The following is a 22,161-nucleotide window of genomic DNA, read 5'->3' as shown; positions in this document are numbered from 1 at the left end:
GTAAAGACATGGTCCCATTAAAATTATAAATTAATAATTTATATGTACACAAATTTTTATAGGTAAGAACCTATCATTATGTTGTTTGTTTTATATTCACAATAGAATTATCTTTATATTTTCTTAACACTTAATATATTTTTGATGAGATTTAGTAATATTATATCTTAAACCGCATTTAAATTCTATGCAATATATATTATATACACCAAATAATATAATAAAATTAATATAAATGTCCAATTTCAAAAAATAATAAGTAATATCTATACACAAAAATCAAATATTTTTTTTATCTTAGAATAAATATATCTTAAAATAAAAAATCTAAATAAGGAAACCTTTATAAATTAATATCTCGATAAATTAATAAAATTTCAAATTCCCAACATTATTAATTTATAGAGGTTCTACTGTATATTTTTTGTAAAATTATGCATGAATTGATGATATATGTTATTTTGATGAATAAACTGAAGTGTAATTGATTAAGAGTTATATAAAATGAAATAACAATAATTTTTTGAAAGTTCAAGCACATATATAAATTTTACAAAATAACTTATTTATAGTAGTCGTCGTTTCATATTTTATATGTATAAAAATCAATAGAATATTATTATAGACAATAATATGTTGCTATTTTAATTAGATTTTGATTTTAAGTAGAAAATTTGGATTAGTCCGCTTAATCATATTATGGGTATATTAACTTACAACTATTCATCCAAATTAACTATAGCTGTTTTCAGTTCTATTTAGAAAAAATCGGGTTTAAACTATTCGTAATAAAGATATTACATATATTTAATTATATTTAGAATAAAAATATTTTAGTTATCTTTTCCAATATTAAAAAATATAGTAGAAAATATAATAGGGTATGTTTGTTGAGAATATGTTCTAAAGATAATTAAAAAATTAAGCTTATTTGTTTTTGTGAACTCTCTTTTTTATGAAATCATTATGAAGTATATATATAAATATCCACGTTTTTAAATTTAAAAATATTTTCTGTTTAATATATGTGACTAAAAAATTAAAAAAAGAAAAAAAGAAAAAAGAGATCGAAATTCTAAGGAAAAGTTAAACTTAAAAAACTGACTAAAAACTATATAAAAAGGAAAGGTGATCGAAATTCTAATAATGGAAATATATATAGTACTTTTAATTCATTAAATATATTTTTCAGTTAACCACCGTAAGAATTAACGTGATAGCGACGCGTAAGAAATGGATTTCCAAATAATAATATAGGATCTACTTTAGATTTTGTTATAAATTCATGAAAGTTTATTGGCCTTGATTTCAACTAAATATATATATATAATTAAAATCAATTAATTTTTAATAACATTAGATTTAATTTAATTTAATTTAATATTTGAAACTTTAATTAAATAACATCAGATTTAAGAATTGTTTTTGAGAATTAGGATTTAAGAATTAATAATGCATAATTTAAATTTGAAGTTCTATTGAATAACAACAGATTATGTAGTTGGATTTAATTTTTTTAAATAACACCTTGTATTTTTTTTGAAAAAAAAAACTAAACATATAAATAAACTTGACCTAAAGGTGTACTCTTTAACCTAAATTTTTAGTTTTTATCTCAGCAGCAAAAAAAAAAAATTGTAACTTATCTCATCAGCAATTTACGCCGAACATGAACCGCGATGATGAACAGCCGCAGGGAAACAAGAACACCAGCCCTCCACCGCAGCTGAATCTACAATCTCATTCGTTTTCTTCACTCCCAGATGAAATAGCTGATAACATTCTTGCTCGTGTCTCTAGATGCAACTACCCTAGTCTCTCTCTCGTCTCCAAGAGATTCCACTCTCTCCTCTCTTCTCCTGAACTGTACAAGACACGTTCTCACATCAGAACCACCGAACCATGTCTCTATGTCTGCCTAAAACATGACGAAGACCAACCTTCTAAATGGTTCACTCTTTGGATGAGACCTGTCGATGAAACCCTAACCAAAGACGACGATCATCTTCTTCCACATGATGACTATTCATTGTTTACGGTACCTTCTTCTTGTAATCCTTTTCTCGAACCATATTGCACTTCAGTAGCGGTTGGTTTGGAACTCTACGTAATCGGTGGAACTTACGAGGCTCCGTCTTCAGCTGTTCGTATTCTTGATTGTCGGACTCACACTTGGCGTGATGGCCCTAGTATGTTGGTGGCTCGGTGGTGTGTGGATGCGTTTTTACTCTACGAGAAAATATACGTGATGGGACGTTCGGGGATCAACGAGTCTCTGGCTTGGATAGAAGTGTTGGACATAAAGACTCAGACTTGGAGACACTTGCGGAGCCTTGGAGCCTACGAGTTTGACAGCGGTTGGTTTGAGATTAATGTGTTTGAAGGAAAGATTTACGCAATTGCTGAAAATAAGAGCTATGCTTATGACCCGCAAGAAAGTAGGTGGGAAGTTGTGGAGACCCACCGGCGAGGCTTCAAATTTATAAAGGATTGGTGTGTGATAGAGGATGTAATGTATTGTTTTACGCACTCCGGTTATTGCAAATGGTATGACTCCAAAACTAGAGACTGGATAGATGTCAAGGGTTCAGGTATGGAACTATTGCGCATGCATAGAACATGTGGCTTAGCATGGCGGCCTATGCTTCGAATACGCAACCTTGGTGGGAAACTTTTAGTTATGTGGGTCCCCGATTTTGAAAGAGACAACGAAAAAACTGAAAGGAGAATATGGTGCGCGAAAATCGCATTAGAGAAGCGTGGAAATGATGTTTGGGGTAAGATAGAATGGGCTAATTCTGTCCACGAGTGGTGTTGGTTCACGAGTTGTGTAGTCTCGATTTGATGGTTAGTAAAAAAATGGTATGCTTGAACTACTTTTGCAGTTATTATTGTTTTAGTAGTGGTTCTAGTCATAGTAGACCCTATAGTATACTGATGTAAACACCCAAAGTAATATAGAAAAAGCAACGAGAAAGCTTTTATAAACATAATATATGCCTATAATATTTGTTCGTTTACCATCTTCAATCCGTGTGTCTGATCTTTTCATCTATTACATTTTTTATTTTGATCAACTCATAATCCCCTAACTTGCTTCGAAACATCAGTACATCACACTTGCGCCTTGTTTAATTGTGTTCGACTATCTTGGTTGATAAGATGCAGTTCATGTAGGCTTGTGTGACGAATTTTCTTACAATCAACAACTCCTGTGACAATAGCAAGTCCAGTTTTGTATTAGAGTTTGATTGTTTGTGGTTTTTAAATCTATTTTTTCTTGGTTTTTCCTTACAAAACTGTCGTTAGTTTTTGTTTTCTTTGTTAAAATAGGTGCACATTCATAATTTAATATCTACAGAAATCACCAATTAAAAAACAGAGAAACTATTTAAAAAAACAAATATCTATTTCTCTAAAAAAAAAAGAAAATCATGGCTTTCATGAGGTTTCTTCAAAACTTTTCCTATGGATTTTCAGTTCTTCTTTAAAAAAATAAAATATTACTATATTATGAATGAGTATAAGAAAAATAAATAAAAATGATAAAATAAATTATATATATATATATACAAATTTATGTTTAAACATAGAATTAAAAATTTAAGTGTATTTTTAAACATAGAATTATATTATTTTGTTTTTAATTTTTTTTTTAATTTTTAAATAAGCTTATGTGTGTTTTGGTAATGATATTTTTATATTTTATTATTTCTAGAAAAATATTTTACTTTTATAATATTTTCGTTTTATTATTTTGAAAGCAAAAACTAAAAACCAAAATCTAAAATAACCAATCATGTTTTTTTAAAAAAACTAAAATCTACAGAAAAATCAAAAACCAAAATCTAAATCTAAAATCCAAAAACCAAAAACTAAAATCCAAAAACCAAACAAACAATCACCACCTTAGATTAATCGATCTCTGACTTTTATATAACCAAACCTTCGTGAGTGTTCTTCATTGGAAATCATATATAGTGGCACTACCAGAAAACGTGTGAATCCCGACGGACAAAATCGTTGGGAATCCGTCAGGACTGGTCGTTCCGCATGAATTCCCAGAAAAAACTTTCGCAGGGAAATCATATATAGTGGCACTACCAGAAAACGTATGAATCCCGACGGACAAAATCGTTGGGAATCCGTCAGGACTGGTCCTTCTGCACGGATTTCCAAAAAAAACTTTCGCAGGGAAATCCGTCAGGAATTACCCGACTGACAACGTTCTCAGTAACAGTTTACATGAACAATTGATTTCGATTCTTGTACAATTAATCAGTCACATGAACTTCCTTAAACTCACTCTCCATCTGATCCTTGGTGCATAACACTAGAATGAGAACAAGAATTTTAATAAAGAGGAAAAAGAATTAACAAAGTCATTCACCACTCTCGTTGCTCTCCTCTGGCAAGGCCGGTTCTGGAGGGGTGAAAAACAATTTAGTAAAAAAATTAATAAAATTTGTAAAACAGTTTGATAGTCCATATCTATGGATATTAACCTTTACTTAGCTGCTAAAGCCAATGTTTCACTTAATTATTTTACATTCTTCAAAATCTATGATGTGTAACTTTTAGCTAGTTGGGATTAGATTACTCAACCTACTAAGTTTGGAGAATTTGTTTAAGAGAAAAAGACAAAAATAGCACTAAATCAAGTTTTTGTTCCCAAACTAGCATTCAAAGTCAAAAGTCACAAAAATAGCACTTAATGTTTTATCAAAAGTCACAAACTTAGGATTTAGAGTTAAAGGGTGGGGTTTAGGATTTAGGGTTTAGGGTTTAGAATTTAGGGTTTAGAGTTTAGGGTTTAGGGTTTAGGGTTTAGAGTTTAGGGTTTAGGGTTTAGGATTTAGGGTTTAGAGTTTAGGGTTTAGGGTTTAGAATTGAGAAATGAGGTTTTGGAAATAAGATATAAATTTAGAAATGTGCTATTTTGGTCATTTTAGTTTTTGAGTGCTATTTTTGTGATATAAACTTAGAAAGATGCTATTTTGGACATTTGCCCTTTGTTTAATCTTAAAAAAATGAAAAAGGTTGAAGGCTACTATTAATATATTTATTTCCATGCAAAAATATATACACAGACCAAAAGAAGAACGAAAAAACACTAAAGCTACTATTAAAATAACAAAGACATCAAAGAACACCTACATGTCCATGGACATGATTATCTTCACCACCCACACCTCTAACCATAATCCCATTCTTGATCTCTTCTTCTGTATACATATAAGCCAACCCACCATGACTAGTCGGATCCATCCCGGCGACCTCATCCTCCGACGGTATCCTCAACAGTTCCATCTTATGCAACACAAAAAACAAAGTCCCCATCGTCACACTAACCCAACCCACGATCACCACAATCTGCACTACGTGCGCCGCAAGCAACCTCCCTCCTCCTCCCATAAACAGCCCAAACGGTCTGTTCGGATCGCCTCCGTAGATCTCCGACACATACGTTTTATCCGCGAACAAACCAGTGAAAATGATCCCCCAAGCGCCGCAACCGCCGTGAAGCTGAGCCGCTTCTAAAGGATCATCGAATCTAAGCTTATCAGCTAGCTTGTTGAAGCCCATTAGCACCCAGGCCGCTACAAACCCGCAGATAACCGCGGCCCACGGTTCAACAACCGAGCAGCCGCTGGTTATCGCGGCAAACCCGCCTAGCAAACCGTTACATACATCCGTAACGTTCCAGTAACCATCAATCAATCTCTTCCCGAACAGAGTCGTTAGCGCCGCAGTACAACCAGCTAACGTCGTCGTAACAGCTGTTCTTCCGACAGCACTCCACTGTCCGTAGAACGAGCTCCCGGGAGAGGTCCCGTACGATTTGAAAATAATCGCGAACGAACCGGGGTTAAACCCGTACCAACCGAACCATAGTAGAAACGTACCGAGCACAACCAAAGTCGCGCTGTGACCACGCAACGTAAGCGGTTTACTCCGTTGCTCAAACCGGCCGATTCTCGGTCCTTCGATTAACGCTCCCCATAAACCGGCGATTCCTCCAACCATATGAACGACGCCGGATCCGGCGAAATCAATCACACCTGAGTGAAACAGAAGGTTATCAGATCTAGCGGGAGACGCCCACCCGTCGCTAGACCAGAACCAATGAGACACAATCGGGTAAACCAATCCGGTTAAGAAAGACGAATAAATCAAATACGCAACGAACTGAGTCCTCTCTGCGATGGATCCGCTCGTGATCCCCGCGGCGGCGATGGCGAACGTCCACTGGTAAAGAAAGAAAGGATAATCGAACGTAAGTTTAGGGAAATCACTCATCCCGAAGAAATGTTTTCCGATGAATCCGTTCGACGGAGCTCCGTACGCGAAGGCGAAGCCGAAGAGGTAGTAGAAGAGGCCTCCGGCGGCGGCGTCGATGACGTTCGTGAGCATTATGTTCATCGTGTTTTTGGCGCGGACGGATCCGGCGCAGAGCATGGCGAAGCCGAGCTGCATTGAGAAGACTAGGTACGCTGAGAAGAGGAGGTACGTGTTGTCGATCGCGTAGCCCGCGTCGGTGAATTTGCCGGAGACGGTTTCGAATCTGGAGCAGATGAATTCCGCGGCGGCGGCAGCGGCGGTGGCGTTGACTCCGCCGGAGAGTAGAGGGATCAGCTCGGAGGCGTTGCAAGAGATTGTCGACGACGCCATTTTGATTTGAAAGTTTCTAAATGAAGATTGTTTGTTTGAGGAGAGATGAGTGTTTTATAGAAAGGGAAGGTAGAGAGAGATTCACGAGATTCTGTTAAGGAGGAAAGTGAACCTTTCAGATTCTATCTTTCTTTTTAAAAAATAATTAAAAGATTCATTCATGCAACGGCTTTTTCCACCATTACTGTTACTTTTGACTTTTCTTTGCTCTCGCCATGATTATTGGAGTACCGTCCAATTAACGACAGTCCTTTTTATGTGGACTGTATGTAGTTTTCTATTTCTAAATATATATATTTTTTTTTTTTCTAAATATCTTGACCAGTTTTATTTTTAATTTTTCTGCAGAGAAAAAATATTTACTATAAATAATATATGAATTGTAAAATTCCCTTTTTTGATATATATTTCTTAAAAAACGGGTATGAATTTAAAGAAAAAACAAAAGAGATTGATACCAAAATTAGTGAAAAAGTAGAGACTGATATCAAAATATTCCTGGAGACTTAACATCCTAACTAACCAATACTGTACAGACTTATTAAGCCAGGAAATTTAATGTTTCAACCATTCAAAGGTTTCAAAATTGAATTGAAATGTCGTAGAATTGACTTGACCAGACAAGGGACAACCGGATGCAGGGACGGACCCCCACTCGAGGAGGAGTAGAGTCACCTGACACCACAGAAAACATGTTAAAAATATGTTTTACATAGAAAAACAGTAAAAAATTGGTAGCAGAGTTGGTTAAGTACAGTCCTTGACACCACAGAACCCGACTTCGAAGCCCAGCAGAGATAGTTTAATTATTTTTTTGACCCTAGTCAATTTCACTCTTGGGTCCACCACTGACCGGATGGGTTGGGATACTATTGCCCGTGAGCCAGTCTTTCAATCTTGGACAATTAATACTTAATCGGTGCTTCTTCCTGATTGTTGTGGCTGCTGCTGCTTTGCTGGATTATTAGGAGTCTCAGACAGAACTCCACACGTCAGAGCGTTACTAGTATGCATATTACGCCCAAAATTTAGTGTACACTTTGCTGTAAGATGCTAGCACGGTTGAGACATAACCGGTTATACTGCGAGCAGCAAAGTCACTGTATTCCACTTAGTCCTGGAGTTCATGTGAATGTATTGGAAGGGACCACTTAGGGGGTTTGTGTTACCATACAAGAGCCTCTTTTTTTTTTTTAATTATAGAATAGCTGAGGAGCACGAGGTATAAACCATTTTAATGAAAGAAGCATTGAAAAATTGAAACTCAAGTAAAGATCAAAACTAAGAGAAAAAAATATCATAAACCAAGAGAGTTTAAAAAAAAATGTAACATACACATTTTGCTCATAGAAAAGTCCCCCAACCTCATTGCTTCTTAACGAACTGTAAGCCGTTCTGGTCAGAGTACCGCTCCATAAACCTCATGAACCTGTCCCATTCCTTCGGCGTCCGCATCACGTGCTTTGCCACAATCCCTTCCGGTTTCCCGTTCACGAACCTCGCGTTCACATCCGTCGACTGTATCACACCTTCCTCATCAATCATGTACAAACCCGTTATCTCACCGACCTCACCGCTGGAGTCGAAAACTGATGGTTGGTCGAAGGAGAAGAGTGCCATTCCGTTAGATCCGTCCCTAGACCGAGTCAGCTTGACGTCAGGGATAGTCAGCTCATCCGTCCCTTGGATGAACTGGAGCGTAGGTTTGACCATCATCGTGATTGGGACGAGACTCCTCGGTCTTATAAGAGTTGTTGGAGTTGGTGGATGGACTCTCGGGAGGGAAATGGGAGAGCCAGTGAAGGAGGAGGGCGCGATGGGATGAACAGAGCATGAAGACATGACAATGCCTACACAATTCGAGTTAATTACTACTAATCACCAATTATACAAAACACACTTAAACTGTTAACCATGATCTTATTACAGGAAGCTACTACATAAACCCTTGTTTCTCAACTGCTAATGTCATCATCCTCTAAAGAAGAAGGAAGTGACGAAACAGTACCTGAGCTGCGTGAAACATGTCGAGGAGAATTAGTGACGGAAGTTAAAGACCCTAACGAACGAACACAAGCCATTTCTCGTGCTTAATTGATGTGCGCGAGGAAACTAGCGACAGAAGAGCAGAGGAAGGAGATGAAGCGAAGGTCTCTCTTCTTGGTGTGGTGTCAGGAGAATCTTGACGTGTCACGACCAAAGCCGTTCCCTTATTGGATACCGTCATGGTCTCATATATGGGCTTTTAACTTAAGGCCCAACATTTATCTACTTCCTCACATAATAAGCCCATTTAGAGTTTTTTGTGAGAGAGACTCTTGCTGTCTCGGAAGTTTTGAATCAGACTATCAGAGTGATCCGATCCCATGGAACACAAATGGCAGCGGCACATGCGTCCAGACACAGGAAAAGCTGTGATGCCATAACGAATCCCATAACCATGTGAGAAAACCGTTAGCATATTTGTTAATACTATTAGTTATTATGTATGCCATTGTCTATTGAAATTAAAAATGTCTAACTTGGCATTAAAAAACTCCAAAACACCATTTTGCAAAGAGTTTTTGTAATGACGAAAACACTAGCCGTAGCAGCTTGGCCGAGAAACACTTAGCATTTTCACCTGTAAATGGCCTTCTTTAGAGGTGATGATTGGTTCAATTCATGTTATGTATGTAGAAGAGAGAGAGATCTTTGGTCCTTTTGATTTGATTATTTTCTTCAATGTTGAATAACTATAACTTTTCTCTTCACACAGATCTTATAAACTTGTGCATTGCTCTGAAACGCTTTGTGAGTTTTGTAACTTTTGTTATACCTTGTCAAGTGTGTGATTTACAAACAGAAAATATAACTAACTAAAAAAATGGCAGAGCCAAAAACTGTAAAGGCAAGAAGAAGAAGAAGAAGATTCTTTGTCTTCTCTTTGATCTTGTGATATGTCTTATTATATTGTTTCAAACGTTGAAGGATTCTTGTAGAGTGTATTATATGCTTCATAAGATCATTTGAGCTGTAAAACAAGGATTAAACAAACACGGTCACAACGGCATATAATAAAAGATCTTAATACGGAATCTAGTAAATGTACCTGTACCAGTAGCTTCTGATGTTTTCATAATCCGGAGCCTTTTGACAGAACCAATAAACATCCTGGACACAAGTAAAACTCAGTTCATGATTCACTATGTGAAGCTAAAACTGGACTCAACATAAGAAAGTGTATATATAATAACAACATACCCCCAGGGAACATCACCAACAAGCATCCAATCTCCTTCCTTGTCTTCATACGTTAGTACTAATCCAGAAGACCCATCTGGTAGTATCTTCAGCCTTGTTTCCAAGTTACCATCTGTTTTGGGTTTCAGAAACATATCTTCAAGAGTGTTGGACAGCGATTCATAGCATCTATGAGCGTTCAGATCGATTTTCCTTCCAATGGGAATACCATCCATAGTCACCTTCACAAACATTCTCATCTTTGTTGTTCCATCAGTTCTGTTTTTGATCGGATCTTCCATGGCTAATGTCTTGGCTTGGTTAACCATGCTGTTCATTCTATAACTCCTTATCGGTGGCCACCCCACAACTTGCCTGCAAATTTACAAAGTTTTCAAATAGCTCAAAGACAGTAAAGACAAAAGGATTTGATATAACACTGTGATCAAATAAAGGTCGTGTTTTTTTTTTCAGACAACAGTGATCAAAGGAACATTATGTCTGATCAAATCACATAAAAAGCAAAAAAGACACAACCTTTTTTATGGGTTCTATGACCATGATCATATAAGGAAAGGAGGAGAATCTCACCCACTAGTTGCGGCCATGGAATCAGCTGTTCTCTTGATCCCAGCAGTGACGCTAGCTCTGCTACTCAAGGACGAAGAAGAAGAATCATCAGCGTAAGAAACCCTACGTTCTCGACCTAGGCTCAACGTGAGACCAAGCTCGAGCTCGTTCTCAGCCGGAGAAGAAGAATCCTCGCAAGAGACGAGGACGTTTTCGTTGTTTGACAAGGTCGAAGCCGACCCACTAGCCGAACCGCCTTCCATTTGAAAAATCTCCAAACCACAGAAGAGTGAGAATTGGGAGAGAGTGATTGAAGATTTGATTGTAAGGGAAGGTGAGAGATGGGTTGAATTTGAAGCAAAGTTTGAGACTTTAATGAGTAAGGCAAAAAAACAGTGAATGAAAATTAGGAAAAGAGGAAACAGAGGATGAACAAGAACAAGACACGACGGGTGGGATTTGTCTCTTTTTTCTTTTTACTTCCCTAACTTTAGTCCTTCTTTTTCGCCTTAAATATCAATTCTTATCCATGTTCTAAAAATCGGCCGACGGTAGACGTCACTTTTCCGTCCCGATTAATGCCAAATCGGTTTAAAAAATAGGATATCCGATTTTTTCCATCTAGACAGCCTAAATGACCGCCTAGCCGCTTAGGCGGCCGCCTAATCTATTTTATTATTATTATTATTATTACTATTATTATTATTATTATTATTATTTTAATTTTTTTACTTTTTTAATAATAGTTTTATTTGTTTATTTGATCTAAAATTTTATAAATATCATTTATATTCATAATTTTGATGAAAATTACACTATATTAAGTTTATATATTCTATTTGTGTGTTTTATACAATCTTAAACATGAAAATGTATTAATGTTATACACAATTAAAGATTAACATCTTTTATAACATAGTAAATCATCTAAAAATTCCGTCCCGCATAATTTCTGATTAATCTCCGATTTTTTCTTTATGCGCTAGGCCCAACCCGACCGTCCGACTAGCGCCTAGCGCGTTCCCGAACATGGATTTTTATACATAATAAATGTTACCTAAAAAGGAAAAATTTATTCACTTTTATTCCGTGAATATATTTACTTGTATCTACTTTTTTCTGATCAAATTTACTAGTATCTACTTTTTCTCACAAAAAATAATATAATTTGATGGTTGTAGGCTACAACTACATTATCATTTTATGTCCTTCAAATAATGTAACTCCATTACTTTCGACAAAATACTAATTACTTTAAATGAAATAGTACTCATTTCACTAGTTTAACAGAAATAAACAAATATTTTACTGCAATTTTGATTTAAAAGCGAATTTGATGAATTTATGAGTATTCTATTTTTCTGATATTTCATTCATATTTATTCTATGTTAACATAATAAATTTAACAGAATATGATGAATCATCCATATAGATGGTAATGTTCAGATGTTTTTGGTTGGTATTGACTCCAAAATCTGATATAGATAGGATTGATTTAAAATCAAAGATGATATCAAAACGGTTGCATCCGTGGGATTAATAAAAGCAAATTAAAAATAGGGTGGAAAATAAATGAATAAATAAATAAAAGTTCCAAAGTATTTGTGCATACATATCCTCAGACTCGAGAACTTCAAGAGAAAGTGGGGGCTCACATGTCAACTTCGTGGGATTCAATCGGACGGCTAGAAAAAGGAAACTTAGAAGGCTACATGGGACCCACGTAAACAGAGGGGGAGGACCTCGTGCCCACGTCCTCGAACGATGGCTATTGGTTCCGGTTTAAAGCTAGATATCATCGCTATTCAGAAATTATTAATTAATGTAATCAACTGGCTATCTGATCTATAATCACGTAATTAAAATTGAGTTTTAATTAAAGAGAGAGTTTAGCTGTCCATTTTTAGTGGTGTCCGAATAAAAACCCTGTCGTCTGTAGGGAAGACATAACCGACCGTTGCTTCTTTACTTTCCAAATAAAACCGTTCAACCAATTAAATAGAGAGTTGAAAATTTTGAAAGTGTTAGTTGTCCATCTAGGTCCCACGCTCTGAATGGGATTCCCTGCGGTGTGCACCATCGTAATTTTAAAGTATCAGATTCTTTCTTTTCTAGCCTTACAAAAACAAAGACAAGTGGCAACATAGGAGTAAACCAGGAGGAAGGGAAAGGGTTGGGGACTTTGGTAGCTCTAGCTCGTGCATGAGCAAGTCCTCCGGACCGGGTGCGGAACGGTGACATCGATGGCAATAGAAAAGCTTCCATTTTCAGACAAGGGAAGTGATTATCTGAAACTAGGGTTTAAAGGAATGCTAAAGGAAACTCATACAGTACAGGTGGAGATTTGTAAAGTATTAATTTTAGCCATTTAGGTAGATGGACTAAGCAATGAGCATTACCAACTTGACTAATATTTAGGAAATCATTTGAAAAATTAGTTGCATCTGTATAATTTTTTTATTGTAGTCTTATTGATAAAAAGACAATAAAGTTAAATGTGACCTTGTAATATGTACTCCTTCTGTTTTAAAAAGATAGTAGATGTTTTAGAAAAAAAAATCGTTTCACAAAGATAGATATTTTGTGTTTTCTATGAAAAAATTGTAAATTTTTTAAAAAATTGATTTTATTGAATTACTATTGGTTAAAAGATATTGAAAATTGAAAATTGAAAATTGCAGAAAACAATATATTTATTATAGTGATTTAATGTATTTTCTTAATATGTGTGAAACGCTAGAAAATCTATCTTTATGAAAAAGATGGAGTAAATCATTTGTAACCAAGAGGTTCCCGACCTTTTTTTTGTAACTTGATTTTTGTTATGAAAATTTAATATTTGAATAAATATATATAAATTCCTCTGTTTCCGTCATAATCAAAGATCCAGATTTGGGTATTTAAGAAAGCTATATATTAATTTTAAAGAGTTTTAGAGCAAGTGGAATTTTAACTTTGTTTGTCATAGGGGCAAGTGGCTTAGACCCTCCAGATCCAGTATTATTATCACATCTTTTTGTAAATCCACTATAGTTTTCCATAGTGTTAGTGAAGCATTACCATCTGAATTCAAATCCGAGTACTGTGTATATTTTGTAAAAGGGGATTGAGCTTAAACAAAAAAGCCAGAGCTTAATTTTGAATATTTTAAATGGGATGGAGCCAAACTCATGATTAACATCTCTATTATTATCATTGGACAATGAAATATCAAATTATTTTAGCGAAAATATCAATAGAAAACCACTTCGGGCCTTAGCGGCCTTATAAGGAGTGAAAGAAAAAAAACAAACGATAAAGGCCAAAGCCTATTAAATAATTAAAATTGTCCAGTAAACAGCGTCCACGTGCGGCTTTTAGTATGTCCGAAAAAGCAAGTAACACACGCGCTGTTTCAAAGCGCGTAAGTGGACGAAGGCTGATCTCCATATGCTTAAGAGACAGCCACCAAAAACACCTCCTTGGACGATGAAAGTACAAAAACATCACCGTCAACATTCTCTCGAGGACAACAGACAACAAGACGATTTCTCCGATTATTTTCCTCAAGATGGCAATTTATAAATGATTATCTATATTCTATTCTTTCGTCTCCTATTCCACCATGAATTGTTAGGTGAGAATTTTCGATTCTATTTTCGCGTTTGTTAATCAAAATTGATATCTTTCGAGCATAATTGTAGATATCTCTGCTTTTTCGAGAAACTTCGTTCACGATTGGTTGATTCGGATTCGATTTGTGTTTATTTAAGTGTTTATTTTAGTTTCCAGCGAGTTTGATGTTTGGTTGGATAATGTGTGTTTGCTTTTGTCGATGATTCTCGATGCTTGTGTTATTTTATTACAATTAGATTTGTTTAAGTTTTATTAGCGTCTTCTTATAATACTTTTTATATCGATTCCTTCTCTACTGAATTTTCTCGCTACATTTCGTTTAAAAGACTGCATATTTTTACTTGTACAATCAGACAGTAACCTCGAACTCATGCTGATTGTTGTCTTGTGTCTCTGTTTCTAGAGTTTTGTCTGACCGCATCTGTGTTCACTGAGGTTTTTGAGTTTGGTTTCGTGTATTCAGATGCGAGATTTGATGATTCGGTTTGGGGTGCACCCATTAGAATCTTCAAGAACTGACAAGTCTTCTTCGTTTACAGTTATTACCAAGGTTCTTGAGTCTTTCCAAAAAGAAAAGGATGTTCTTACAGATTCTTACAACTTGAGATTAATTCATTTATGATTTTTGTTTTGGCAGGACAACAATGGAGGCTCGTCCGGTTCAGAGATCAGGTTCTATGGTGCTCAGTAACCTCACTCGCACTACTACTTCAATACCTTCTAACCCTTCAACCGGAGAAGAATCCTTCACGAGATCAGACAACACTCAGTTTATCTCTAAGCCATTAGGACAACAAACCTACCATTTGCTTTCTTCCAATAACAACGGAGCGGTTGGACACATATGCTCTTCAACATCCTCTGGTTTCTCAACCAATCTCCATTACTCATCCATGGCATCTCACGAGAGACACGGAAGCAGCAGTAACGATACTTCTTGGTGCCATGATTCACCTCACGGAGGGTTTCTTGATTTCCCTGAGGCCAGCCATGTTGAGGATGGTGGCATTGGTTCTGCGTTTGATGACATTCAGAAACCAAATGATTGGCATGAATGGGCTGACCACTTGATCACCGATGAAGATCCTTTACTATCTACTAGCTGGAATGATCTCTTGCTTAACACCAGTTCCCATTCAGATTCAAAGGTGCAAATTCCACCGCAAGCTCATCAGACTGTTCAGCAGCAGCCTTCTCCTTCTGTGGAGTTGCGACCTGTCGGCACAACATCTTCAAGCAGTAACAACGGAACGGGCAAGGCACGTATGCGTTGGACGCCAGAGCTTCACGAGGCTTTTGTTGAGGCTGTCAACAGTCTTGGTGGCAGTGAAAGTGAGCGTTTAATTATTTCATCTTTGCCTTTCCATAAATTTTGTGTGTTAAAAAAACTCATTGTTTTTTTTTTTGTTTACGAAGGAGCTACTCCTAAAGGTGTGCTGAAGATTATGAAAGTTGATGGATTAACTATATATCATGTCAAAAGCCATTTGCAGAAGTATAGGACGGCTAGATATAGGCCAGAACCATCAGAAAATGGTAGATACCCAACTCTTTCTTAATCTTTATTTCCTTTATGATTTTTTTTCTTCTGAAAATTCAAATTTAAAGATCATTTTATTTTGAGTGCTACAGGTTCTTCAGAGAAGAAGTTGACACCGCTTGAACATATAACATCTCTTGACTTGAAAGGGTAACGTTCCAAGTGGTCCAGCAATTTTTAACAGATTCTCACCTTGTTTGATGTCTTAAAATCTTTTATTTTTGGTATTACAGTGGGATAGGTATTACAGAGGCTCTGAGACTTCAGATGGAAGTGCAGAAGCAACTCCATGAGCAGCTCGAGGTATATCTTGTCTTATATTCTATAATACATTGCTTCTAGCTTCCTTTTTTTTTTTTTTTATGTCTGCAAACATTGCAAAGGTTGAAATGTGATTCTAGGAAGTGTGAGTTTGGATGAGAATGTTTTGTCTTTTTCTGTTCTTGCAGATTCAAAGAAACTTGCAACTCCGGATAGAAGAACAAGGAAAGTACCTGCAAATGATGTTCGAGAAACAAAACTCGGGTCTCGAAAAAGGGACAGCTTCAACATCAGATACCTCAGCCAAATCCGACCAAGAAGACAAGAAAACAGATGATTCAAAGGAGCTCGTATCAGAGGAAACAAGGAATAGCCAAGAGCCTGAATCTTCTCAGGCAAAGCGTACCAAAACCCGATAATTGAAAGTAATGGGAGTATGATGGAGAGCTTTGAGTTAGATGAGATAGGGAAGGTGGATGCAAAACATGATGAACTTGCCAATGATGTTAAGGATCTGAGAGAGAGTATGATGGATCGTATTTGAGTTTCAAGAAACAAGACTTGAAAAGGTGGAAGAAGAAGCTATGAGAATTAAGATGAATGAAGAGATGATTGAAAGCTATGATAGGATATGGTTCTTTGGAAAGGGGTTTAGCAACTGAGATGATCATGTTTTCTTATGTTTTTAAACTTATGTAAGACTCTTATTATCTTACGTTTTGAGTGTCAGACATTATGATGTTCTTTGTGTTTCAGTAACCGAGATTATCTAAGTTCTTTATGCTTGGTCATGCTTGAGTTTAAAACATGAGAAAACACCATAACAAAAGATACCAAGTACATAGTTGAAATCTTTATGTTGTCTACATTGAGACATGTCTTTATCTTGTAACATTGTAATGATACAAAAGAATAATGAAATTTGGAATATAAATGATTTTCTTAAAAAGAGGTTTCTATACGAGTTCACAAGGTCCACGTCTCGGTTTTTTTTTTTTTTATATAACATAGCATCTAGGTTTCTTTTCATATTTTTTGTTTCATTTGAATCAAGTATTTGCCTTGTAAATGCCTCTAAGTAAATGGAACACCGATAAAATGAAAGAAAAAAATTGTTAAAAAAAACACCTATAAAATACAGGTTCGTAAATTTTGTTATAACTACTGGACGTGTCCCCTTTACGAACCTGTATTTGAGTTGTGTAGGAGAGAGAATAAAACGTGTACTTATCAAATCCCCTTTTATTTCTCGTGGAGTTAGAGCTTTTTTTATCAATTCTTTTTCTATTCAATTTAGGATTATCAAGTTTTACCAAACATTTTATAAAAACATTCCGGCTGTAAAATTTTATATATATAGATCATGAAAAGGTACATCAAAAGCTATTCTAAAAGGTATATATGTGTTGTCTACAAAGGAAACTCTTCCTGTAGAGTTGTAACATGAGCAGGTTTGTGTTTCAAAGGATGTGTTGTTTAGATTACATAGCTATTCAACAAAGAGTTGCCAAATATAGATTTTTGATGACATCATCAAAAGTATTTTATGTCATTTAGATCAAAGAAAACAGAAAATTTAGACCATTGGATTGAATTTTTTTTTATAAGTGGTTTTCTGTTTTCACCATGACCAAACAAAGGCTCTGGTCTAGGGGAGAGGAGATGGCGTAGTAGATAAGATTTGAGGATTAGGCACCAAATAGAGGTCAATGCCCCAAATAAGTCAAAACGATATTTATCCAATAGAGATAGTAGACTTAGAATCAGGAGAATATATTTAAAAGAAGTGTTGTTGTTAGGCTTGATGTTAACAAATATAATTTTTTAAAAGATGATGACATGTTTGAAGTTCTCTCTATTGATGATTGAATGTTCAAAACTACAACACATTTAACCATTATAATTGATATAATAGCACGATGATAAATATGAGAGTGTAGTTGTTTGTGATTTTAGAACAAACAAATTCATGAATCTGAAATATTTATTTTGATTCGAAAATTGTTAATTGTGATCCTTTTTTATCATAAATTATACAGTCTACCATGAAAGTGTGTGAAGAGTTCTTTTACGCTGAATGAAGTAGTTTTGAAGATTGACTAAACCAAAGACAATGTGAGAATCCAACACAATGTTTTACTGATTTAGAATTAGAAGTAGACCAAACATCAAGATCTCCAACATTTGTAAAACCAACAAAGAACACTATTTTTTCAGGTTTGGAAAGCTTCTGCTCAGAATGATTGGTAGAAAGCTTCTTTTTACGAAGTTGGTGTTGGCGAGATGTTTTAGTAGGAGTCAGAGATGTTTCAGATATCAGATCAGATCTCAAATTCAAGTGGTTCCCACTAAGTGTTTTGGGAGAGTTGGAAGGAATTCTTTTATTATTTGGGCATCCCTATTTCATCTGACATGTCTTCTGCGGAGTCGGCCGAGGCAGTGTGTGCGCACTCTGCGAAGAAGCCACACCATGGTTAAGCTTCAGATTATTGGAGTAGATACAAGGTCGCTCAATCTCACAACTGCTTTCTTAACCAGTTTTTAAATTCTTTCATAAACCGAATAAGTATCACTTTGAGCTATTTTCCTCAGTGTTTTAACTTATACATGTATTTCCTCTTCTCTATGAATTCTGCATCTTTCTTTTTAAACAATTTTGAACCGTAGAACTGGTTACATAGACCAATATATTGTTACTCCTACAAGCTGTTTCATTTTCATTTTCTGAAAAAATATACTCCGGAACTGAGAAAAGTGAATTGTGAGATACTTTGCTCTGTGTTTTCAAAGCATATCGTTATCTTTATCATGTTATTTTCAATTCCAAGAATCAAATGTGTGTGTCCTCAGCTATTACGCCCCGCCGTAAGTGCATTTTATTAACTTCAAAAAATTATGTCTACTCCAAGAATTCTATTTTTGCTTATGTTTTTTTAAATTGTGGCCATCGAACTACTGGCTGGTTACAGAGGTCAATAATATTCAAAACAGCTGACAAAAAAAAGATTATTCAACCCTGATCCTCTCACACATACATTAATATTCCGTCTCCTCGTCGTATTATCCGTAGGTCATAACAAAAACTGAGATCAACCCACTAAAGTAAAGTTCCAACTCGAAACTGTTTAAGTCATCATGCCAAAAAAATTAAAAAAATTAAACATCTCTGATACCCTTGATTCCAGAGACTCAACGCGCTGCTAATGGTTACACTAAACATCACACTTTCTTTTTACAGATTTTACAGATGCTAATGGTTGCACCTTTCATCAAATTCGGGCAATGATAATAAAAAAAAAGAAATTTACAGATTTTCATTTTTTCATTTTTATCACGAAGTTCATGCTTTACAAAATTAGTAACAAACAAAATGATGGACCTCCAGAAATCATTGAAAAATCATTGTAAGTTTCAAAACAGAAGCTCTGCAGTTTTGATGTGCATAATTGTTTGCTAGATGATACATCAAACATTAAAAAGTTATTATGTTGTTTTGTTCAATTTAATTATTAAATTATATATATAATTTTTTTGATGTTATCGTTGTTACTAAGTGGAAACTAAAAATGAGATGTTTGATTAGATAGGAAATATATATTTTCATTCAATATAGCCAACACTTAAACAAATAAAAAAGTTTAGTTACTTCTTTAAATTTTATTTTTTTGAAAAGAAAAACAATTTTCAGAAAACATTTATATGCAGTTTGGTTCATCTTAATTTCCAGATTATTAATGATTACACTACATTTCAATTATTTGATATGATAGGATATGAAACTCAAGTAAAATCCTGTTAGAAATGTAATGCTTATATTAATTTATAAAATTATTTTCAAATAGCACGAGCGAAATTTCCAACAATTTTTTTTTAAGTTCAACAAATGCTAAAATATTTTACAAAACATAATTAGTAAAACACTAAAATTAAAGAAAATTCAATTATAAATTGAAAATCTAATATAAACTGAAACAAACATATATTATAAAAAATCATTCGTTATTACATAATATATACTAATTATTATTTACGAAATTATTTAAACTATTTATATATTACTTAAAATATAACATTTTATAATTTTATCACATTACATTTAATTTTCAATTGATTTAGCTTGGGGATGGATGTATTATTTTATTATTGTGAAAAATTAGTTATTGTAATAATATTAAAATCTGATACTCTTAGAAATAAAAAAATATTAGTTTTATTACTTTTGGTTTTATTCAACTATATCAAATTAAAAATGCAAATAAAATAGAAAAATATGAAGCATTACATTTTCCCGAATTTTAAATTTAATAATTTTGTGTTCTCTAGAAAAAAAAATTGTTAGTGGTTTTTTCAACTCAAACCAACAAAACTTAGTTAAATTTAAAATAAAGTTTTAGAATAAAAACAGATTACATTTATTATTTTCAGTATAAATTAAAATTTTAAATATTTTATATAATTAACTATTTTAATATAAAATACTTTTAATGTAAACTCACCCGTTCGTAGGGCGGGCCAACCCCTAGTTTATAATATAAAAGATTAATACACGTTATGTAATAATGGAGGTACCAAAAGTCTCTAATCATTAATGAGTTTGATTTCCATAACTATTGTACGTTTATTTTGCAGTTATAATGTGGTACTAGACCCTGATCCGCGCGGATATGAATTTTTAATTTTTAATTATTTATTTTATTAAATGATGTATTTGTAATATTCGTTTATATTATATTCATTAAGTAAATATTTTTTTGCATCTTAAACTATCTATTTTTTTACGAATGTGTGATATCATATAAAAAATATAAAAAAATGAGTATATAGAGTTAATTAGATAATTGTAAAAACAGAAAAAAAATTTCTTGTGCGATATCATATAAATAATGATCCGCCCAGTTAACAAAAATCATGATTTTTATATGTGTAATTTTTTTTATTTTGACTATTTCCTTTAAACTATATTAAATTTTACATATTTTAATTAGAATATTTTTAATATCTTTACCTTTTTATTTGAAATGCAACTCAATATTTTTTAAAAAATTATAACAAAATATTTAAAAAATAATTTTTAGAATTTGTTTGAAAAATACGAAAATTACATTTTAAATTAAAATTATCCTAAAATATTATAAGCTTTGATGTAAACGAAAACTCAAATTATGTCAAAAATAATTATATTCAATGATAATAAAAATTTAAATTGATTATTTTGAAGAAAATACATTTACAAAAATATTGTTTGAAAGAAAATTCATTTATCTTTCAAATATAAAATGAAAATATTATAATTAATTAATAAAAAATATAAATAAAAACCATAAATTTAGCAAATGACAACTGAGTTATATTATACTAAAATTTTATTTCTAACAATTTAGCAAATGACAAATGAGTTATGAGCAAATAATATCATATAATTTTTAAAAGCATAGCCATTCTTAAATATTATTTGAATAAATAATTATTTTTAAATTTAATCAACTAAAAATAATATCCGTACAATTGTATGAGTCAAATTCTACTTTTATTGGTGCATGTTATATATTAATACTGCATGTTTTAGGTAACATTTTAATGATGCACGTTTTTTTAAAATCTCTATTATTAAAATTATGCACGTAAGGATAACTCATGAGTTTTCTTGGTTGATTAAATGACATTATGTCCAAATTTGTTTAAGGATATTTCATTAAGTTAACTGAAAAAGACAAACAATAAAATAGGAAGTTTAAAATCATTTAAGCATATTTCACTAATTTAACTGAAAAGATAAGTAATAAATTACGTAGTTTTATTCGTTTTAGAATATTTCATAAATGCAACTGAAAAAGACAAGCAAAAAAATAGGAAGTTTAATTAATGAAGTAAGAACATTTTCAAATGGGTACTTCTCTTTTAATAATATAGATGACTAAATCACACCCATCACTATGCTTTTATTGAGTTTATATTTTTATATTAAAATAAATATAAAAATATTTCAAGCTCAAATATACTCAAAGTGATTTATTTGCTAAATGTTTTATATTTAACCAAATTTAAAGTTTCATACGCTTTGCATATCACTCCTTTTGGATTTTCATTTCTCATTCAACACAATTCCGATTTTGACAAACAAATACACTAATTCATAGTATTCACGATTACATCGTGCTCAAGTTCCAGTTCTTCCGACAGACGTATCCATCGAAAAACTCATCGGAAAATTGGTCCACACCACTTTGTCAAAAAAAAATTCCAACATCATGAAGAGAAAAAGAACCTCATTTTCGTCTAC

The 22,161-nt window shown here is 33.6% G+C and overlaps 5 protein-coding genes across 8 annotated transcripts; 2 read left to right on the top strand and 3 right to left on the bottom strand.

Annotated features, from left to right (window-relative positions):
* Positions 1-459: 459 nt before the first annotated feature.
* On the top strand, positions 460-3,537 carry LOC106408511 (F-box/kelch-repeat protein At5g39560-like). The gene has a single exon (XM_013849267.3). The coding sequence runs from the start codon at positions 1,670-1,672 to the stop codon at positions 2,843-2,845; it is 1,176 nt and encodes a 391-aa protein (XP_013704721.1). The 5' UTR covers positions 460-1,669; the 3' UTR covers positions 2,846-3,537.
* A 1,511-nt stretch (positions 3,538-5,048) lies between these two features.
* On the bottom strand, positions 5,049-6,811 carry LOC106407120 (ammonium transporter 1 member 4-like). The gene has a single exon (XM_013847916.3). It carries the CDS (start codon positions 6,670-6,672, stop codon positions 5,143-5,145), a length of 1,530 nt encoding a protein of 509 aa, XP_013703370.2. The 5' UTR covers positions 6,673-6,811; the 3' UTR covers positions 5,049-5,142.
* A 1,143-nt stretch (positions 6,812-7,954) lies between these two features.
* LOC106411346 (photosystem II reaction center PSB28 protein, chloroplastic) lies at positions 7,955-8,895 on the bottom strand. Its single transcript, XM_013852098.3, has 2 exons — positions 8,681-8,895; positions 7,955-8,522 (listed from the first exon to the last, which is right to left on the bottom strand). Exons 1-2 carry the CDS (start codon positions 8,751-8,753, stop codon positions 8,038-8,040), a joined length of 558 nt encoding a protein of 185 aa, XP_013707552.2. The 5' UTR covers positions 8,754-8,895; the 3' UTR covers positions 7,955-8,037.
* Positions 8,896-9,466: 571 nt separating this feature from the next.
* Positions 9,467-10,956, bottom strand: LOC106407193 (auxin-responsive protein IAA11). The gene is made up of 4 exons (XM_013848011.3): positions 10,486-10,956; positions 9,916-10,269; positions 9,764-9,825; positions 9,467-9,685 (listed from the first exon to the last, which is right to left on the bottom strand). The coding sequence occupies exons 1-4, from the start codon at positions 10,725-10,727 to the stop codon at positions 9,669-9,671; spliced, it is 675 nt and encodes a 224-aa protein (XP_013703465.2). The 5' UTR covers positions 10,728-10,956; the 3' UTR covers positions 9,467-9,668.
* A 2,937-nt stretch (positions 10,957-13,893) lies between these two features.
* LOC106411490 (protein PHOSPHATE STARVATION RESPONSE 1) lies at positions 13,894-16,672 on the top strand. Of its 4 annotated transcripts, XR_007326321.1 has the most exons (8): positions 13,907-14,081; positions 14,544-14,630; positions 14,718-15,412; positions 15,497-15,616; positions 15,713-15,770; positions 15,854-15,923; positions 16,070-16,477; positions 16,537-16,672. XR_007326321.1 is itself a non-coding variant. In XM_013852260.3 (7 exons), the coding sequence occupies exons 3-7, from the start codon at positions 14,725-14,727 to the stop codon at positions 16,298-16,300; spliced, it is 1,167 nt and encodes a 388-aa protein (XP_013707714.2). In that variant the 5' UTR covers positions 13,907-14,081; positions 14,544-14,630; positions 14,718-14,724; the 3' UTR covers positions 16,301-16,672. The 4 variants fall into 4 exon arrangements, 3 of the variants coding, with proteins under 3 accessions (XP_013707716.2, XP_013707714.2, XP_048619148.1); XM_013852260.3 differs by having other exon boundaries at positions 16,070-16,672; XM_013852262.3 differs by lacking the exon at positions 14,544-14,630 and having other exon boundaries at positions 13,894-14,081; positions 16,070-16,672.
* The last annotated feature ends 5,489 nt before the right edge of the window (positions 16,673-22,161 follow it).

This window comes from Brassica napus, chromosome C7 (genome assembly GCF_020379485.1).
Source record: "Brassica napus cultivar Da-Ae chromosome C7, Da-Ae, whole genome shotgun sequence".
Lineage (NCBI taxonomy): Eukaryota > Viridiplantae > Streptophyta > Magnoliopsida > Brassicales > Brassicaceae > Brassica > Brassica napus.
This window is presented reverse-complemented; position numbering and strand designations above follow the sequence as displayed.